Source organism: Carassius auratus, chromosome 20, assembly GCF_003368295.1.
Source record: "Carassius auratus strain Wakin chromosome 20, ASM336829v1, whole genome shotgun sequence".
Taxonomy (NCBI): domain Eukaryota; kingdom Metazoa; phylum Chordata; class Actinopteri; order Cypriniformes; family Cyprinidae; genus Carassius; species Carassius auratus.
Window position 1 is genome coordinate 6,098,475 of NC_039262.1, and position 6,000 is coordinate 6,104,474.

The 6,000-nt window shown below is 38.2% G+C and overlaps 1 protein-coding gene across 1 annotated transcript in view; it reads right to left on the minus strand.

Annotated features, from left to right (window-relative positions):
- LOC113037899 (mannosyl-oligosaccharide 1,2-alpha-mannosidase IA-like) overlaps positions 1-5,682 on the minus strand; it is a 77,071-nt gene extending 71,389 nt beyond the window's left edge. Inside the window, exon 1 of the mRNA XM_026195223.1 lies at positions 4,939-5,682. Coding sequence (XP_026051008.1) covers positions 4,939-5,445 — 507 coding nt within the window. The 5' untranslated portion in view covers positions 5,446-5,682. The remainder of the gene's footprint in view (positions 1-4,938) is intronic.
- Positions 5,683-6,000: the final 318 nt, after the last annotated feature.

Genomic DNA, 6,000 nt, shown 5'->3' on the forward strand with positions numbered 1-6,000 from the left:
TATGGTGTAGACAGTTGTCACAGTGCATATTTTATCCTGCTTTTCTGTTTGAATGAGCAGCCAGCAATAATCAAACAGGACATTTCAAACTTAAAGCATTGTGTATTTTCAGCTTGTTTATAATTAAAACTCCTGACCTGCAAATGCAATATGGATAAATTATTTTTTCCTCCTTAATATTTTGGTAGTATTTTTATTACACGATTACCTTTATCTGCCATTTAAATCAACTGAAACATTTCTAGCATCTTTCTTGGCTGCCCTGACACAATTACTCAACAGATTTGACTAGTATCGACACAATAATCTTCTTATTACAGCTACACATTATATGATCGATTATCATTGTGCACCTAAAGTTTTTGTAAATGCACTTCTAAAACATTTAAACTTACATATGCACCTTGGGAAAAAGGTAAGTGCCATGCTCTGTGCCAGAGCAGAATCAGTAGTTTTGGAGCAGTTCATGTGGCATGCAACGATTAAATCAAATAAATGTGTAAAAGTACGAACTGATGTCACAGTCTGCCTTTCATCCAAGAACTAAGTTACACTGTATAATCTGACAAGCAAAATAAATAAAAACAAAGGTAACTTTAAGCACCCTGTATGAGTTATGAACCTTCCACTTTTTCTAAATGCCCACTAGGTTGAATCCATCACTCTCTGCTCTTTTTCTTTTACCATATGTACATTTTTACTACATCACACCAAACACCAATAACCTGTGAATGTCTCAATGAGAATTTATTTCTCTTATTAGCTTGAACTGTGCATAATTAATGGTGAGAGGAATGAGGTCTGAGCGACCAGAGAGTTATGTCATCTATAATGAATGAGAGGAGCTCAGAGCCCAGATGGGTGTGTGATGTGTCCTGCTAGCACTTCCTGCAGCAGTCACGCTCAAGAAAGAGCATTACAGGTGCAGGTGAGAAGCCATAAACCAAAATGTTTATGTAGTATGAATGACAAAGAGAGCTGTACTTTATGGAAGCATGTGGGTAGCAAAATTCCTTTTGAAATGTAATATGCAAATTTACAATGCAATATGTACAATATGTACAATATGTACTTTACAATGCAAACTGTTTAAAGTTTGAGGTCAGTAAAATATTTTAACGTTTTTAAAAAAACAGCAACATTGTGAAATATTTTTTTACATTTCAAAAAACTATTAACTATTAAAAACTATTTTTACTTCAATATATTTTGAAATGTAATTTATTCCTGTGATGAAAAAGATGAATTTTCAACATCATTACTTCGGAGCCTTCAGATGTGATTCTAATGAGCTGATTTGGTGCTTAAGAAACATGTCTTATTATTATTTAAGGTTTAATAATATTGTTTGAGTTGCTAAATATTTTTTTGGGTACAGAGTAGGGCTGTGCAAATAATCGAGTGCATCTCGTCAGTAAAGCATGATTGGAGGCATGAATTTGACAAAAATCCTAATTGTCGATTATTCCCTTGAAATTGTATTTGTGATTATCTATTAAAATTAAGACAATTTCCATTGAATGAGGTTTATACCACTGTTTGATTAAACTACATTGCGTATTTTTATATGAAAATAAACAAGCAGAAAACACTTGTAATGCTTTTCTACAGTATTTAGCCTCAAACGTCAACTATACATCAGATTGGTTTCTTCTTTAAATTATAAAAAAGTTAAAATATGAATGTTATTTTCTTTTAGTTCTTGGTTCTAAATAAATACGACAGTTCAGTGCGACTTATATTGTTTTTTTTCCTAGTCATTACATATTTTTGGAATGATGCGGCTTATACTTAGGTGCGACTTATTGTCCGAAAAATACAGTGATTTTGGCATCCAAAATTGTAATCACGATTAGAAATTTAATTGTGCAGCCCTAATTAGTAGTAAATCTCCATCACCTGCTTTCAAATGAAGCGGCATTTACTACACAAAGCAATAGTTCACTGACAGCTATGCAATATCGCGTTCATTATCTATATTGCGTAGCTTGTCAGTGAACTACGGTTCTGTGTCGTAAATGCTACTCGATTTAAAAGCAGGTGATGGAGATTGCAGAGAGTCAAAATCCAAAGAGTCAACCCTACATATGTCACTTTGACCTATACATTTTTAGGAGTTTCAGCTTTTAGTTACAAAAGCAAAAAAAAAAAAAAAAAAAATCTCACACAACCATTTTTACTTCATAACCCTGAGATCAATTTATTTTCTGAGGCAATTCAGCTCTTCAAAGGTCAGAGTGTCTGGCAGGGCGAGACAGAGTGCCTGCAGCCGCGTCTGACAAGTGAGACCCCACAGAGTCCAGCTGTGACTGTTTGTTTGCGTCATGCCAGCGATCAATGGATGAAATCCCGCTGTTCAGGGGTGAATTATCACTGTTCTCATGCTGAGCCGCTGCATTAAGCAGGAGAGATGAGGGACTTGTCAAATCTGCAAGAACACCAATAGTCTTGGAGAGGAATGTGGAGGATTCCGCATGCACTAATGTGCTTAACTTTATAACGGTTTAATCCTGGCATTAAAAGTCATCCAACTCCGGCTGACTAACTCTGAGGAGCAACCGTATTATCAACAAGTTTTCCACTGTTAGCCATTAAGATAAATTGTGACTGGAATAGCCTTTGTGTCACATGCTTGAACATACTCAAACTCCATGAGCAAAAGAGAGCCCTCCAGCAAAAAGAAATAGTAGGGCAAACAAGTTTTAGTCTCAAACGAGCATTACAAAGTGACACAATGTAAATTTGAAGGCCACCATAGGACCACAGACACCATTTCCTTATGCAAATAACTGAAACTGAAACGTAGTGACTCACAGTGGAGGATAAACTAGGAGGATTTCCAGAAACCAGCCATTTGCTTACATAAAAAAAAAAGCAAGGACACAAGGTCAATACCAGCTGAAAGGCGATTTTAAAGCTTTACCATACTGTCAGTTGTTATCTGCATCTTTACTCTTGACTTGCCTGATTCAAATGGGAATAACTGAGTCTCAATCAATAGCAAATTTAATTTTATCAAGCTGATGATGCAAGGTCTACATTCGACTCGTACTGAGGGATTATTAGACTGGCCTGACATGCTCTAAATGCACCATCCTGACAGAAACAAGATATGACAGCCTTGTTCATGCTCATTTACAAGCTCAAAGTTAACTCTTTAACAGGTCATCTCAACCTTCTCAAGACTTTGAGACCAGATGAGCTCTACTCAACCTGATCGAGGCATCTCTACTGCTATACGTACAACCAAAAATATTACTAGTTATTACTGTAGTTTTCAAGGCTATCTCTGGTAAAATACAGAATATAATCAACAGTGATATCAATTAGCCTACAATTTTGGTGTACTTGGCTAATGTAATTTAAAAAAAAGACAATGTTCCAAACAAAAGTTTGATTTGTGAATACATGAATGAGATGTCATTAATTAGGGACGCACTTAATATAGTACCACTATATAGGTTATTGGCCAATATTTGATATATATTTTACATTATTACTAGTACTTCAGAATTTGGGATTCTGTTATATACATAGTGAATATCAGCATAAGTTAATGAGCCTCTCTGCAATATTCATAAGATGAATGGCTTACTAGTACTGTCACTACTGTTAACATATCAGGACCATGATAGTGAAAACGTATGATATAATTTGCCCAGTTTACATAATTTACAAAAATGTTGCCCTTACGTAAAAACCTCTAGCTCAGTTATGACTGATCAGCTTGATATACAGGGAATAGAAATTAAAACATGCAGGAATACAAAGATATATATTGACTAAAAAACAGGGAATGCTGACAGGAATGTAGGCAATGCTGATTAGGGGGACATAGGAAACAGATATTGAAATATAGACAAATGTTAATGGAAATATGAGCACTAACTTGAAACACTGAAAAAGAGGGACATGAATACAGAGTTTTATACTTATCCTGAAATATAGGCAGTCTTACTAATTAAAATAGGTACTGACTGAAAAATACATGCAGAAATACTGACTGAAAATACAGGCTAAAGTACTGACAATCAGCTCAATACAGACGGAAATACAGGTAACTAATAAACATAAAATGAAACAAGGACTAAAGAACTACATAAATATTGAAAAAAAAAAACTAAAATATTAACTGAAAAAAGCAGAGAATACGGTCTGAAAACCATGTAAATACAGACTGAAATACAGGAAACACTCCTCGCTATAGCTAATATTGACTGAAATGCTAAAGAAATATAAAGGCAACTCAATACTGACAGGAGTACGGTAAACAGGGTACACAGATTGCAACACTGAGAGGCAATACGAACTGAAAAAGAAGGCATCACTGTCTAAAGTACTACAAAACTGAAAAACAATGAAAGCTGAGTGAAACAGAGGCAGTGCAGACTGAAGAGAGAGGAACACTGTCTGAAGAACGTACTGACAGGCACTGCTTTCTGAAATATAGTGAAAATTGACTGGGGTGGGATGGGGTGGGGGTTACGGACGAATGTTGACTAAATACTGACAACAGGGAGCACAAAGGGGGTAATACTGACTAAAATACTGTCGGGCAGTTTTGAACAAATGAATGACCGACAGAATGAATGAGCGCGCATTCTTCTGTGAGCGACAGGAGTTTCTCGTCCATCAACCGAGCTGTCTGATCATACAGGTTCCACAACAACACGTCTGCGTTACTTATCTATCTTATTACAACGCTGCATTGTCCTGATAGGGAGACGCTTCCTGAAATTGACTCTGTCAACACTAATATAATTTTGCCCTCTAGCCACTAACGTTAGTAAGTTAGTGACAATAAACGAATATTAATAACAGCACTTGGTTAGTTACTAAGTTACAAGGGGAAAGTTATTTTCACAACAATATCTGAGGTGATTTCCTTCGAGAGTCTGGGCAAACCACAGGAGAACATCTAATAAAAACATAAAATACCTCTTTTATCTTGGCTCTTTTCGCTTTAACGTCCGGATCGGCGGGCTCGTGCCCTGTTGCTCCAGGCGGCCGCATGTACTGAAGGAACGGCAAACTGTCACCTTTCGATCCTTTCCCCTGTCCGTTTAGAGCAAGTTTCTCTTTGTCGCTGTTGATGTCCTGCTTGATCTCGTCCGGACGTTTCTGTAGGGTGTCCTTGGCCTCAATCAGCGCCTTTTCGTGGTCTTTTCTGATCTTGGCCAGGATCTTCTCATCCTTGCCCGTGCCGGTGCTGGTGTCACTGACCGTACCTGTGCGCGTCTCTGCCTCCACCGAGGACGAGCGGAAGAAAACTCCGCTGAGCAGCTTTGACGAATCAGGCAAGAAGAAGATAGCTCCGAAACACAGGGTGATGAAGCCGCTGAACACTAAAAGCAGGATGAATTTCTCCGTGAGCCTGAAGGAGGTCGGGCTGGCGGACTTCCTATTCGGAGTGGCTGTGAAAGGCAGGAGAGAAGCTACAGGCATTTTCTTCTGCGTTTAAAACCCCGACTAAATGTGTTCAATTCTATCACAAAGTAACTCCCCGATCACCTTGACCTATGCTGCTTACGATGTCTGTTACATTGAACTCAAGGAGACCGAGTAGGAGACGGTAGACCCTCGGAAAGAAGTTGATCCCGCTGCGCGAACGAAGTCCCACCGCCTCAACTGATCTCGCCTGAAACACATCTGTGTAAAGTCTCGTTTGCGGAACAGAAGGAACGGCAGAGATCCGTGATTGACAGCGCGCCTTGGCCAATCGCTTTGTGCCGCCGGTGCACAAGTTCGCTGTGGGCGTGTCTTCCGGATTTAAAGTACAGAGGCGTGACGTCTTGTTCAAACTTAATTGGTTATGGACTGGGATTATGATCATGATCATAACGACATTGAAAGGCTTTTGGAGACGTAAGGGTTGACCAAGTTAGGTTTGTATTTTTAATCTCAAAATATAATTATTATAAACAGCCCCTGAGCAACTGATTAGCATTTTAATCGAAACCCACACCAACCTTTTTCAGGCTTGAACAACTGGCTAGAGTT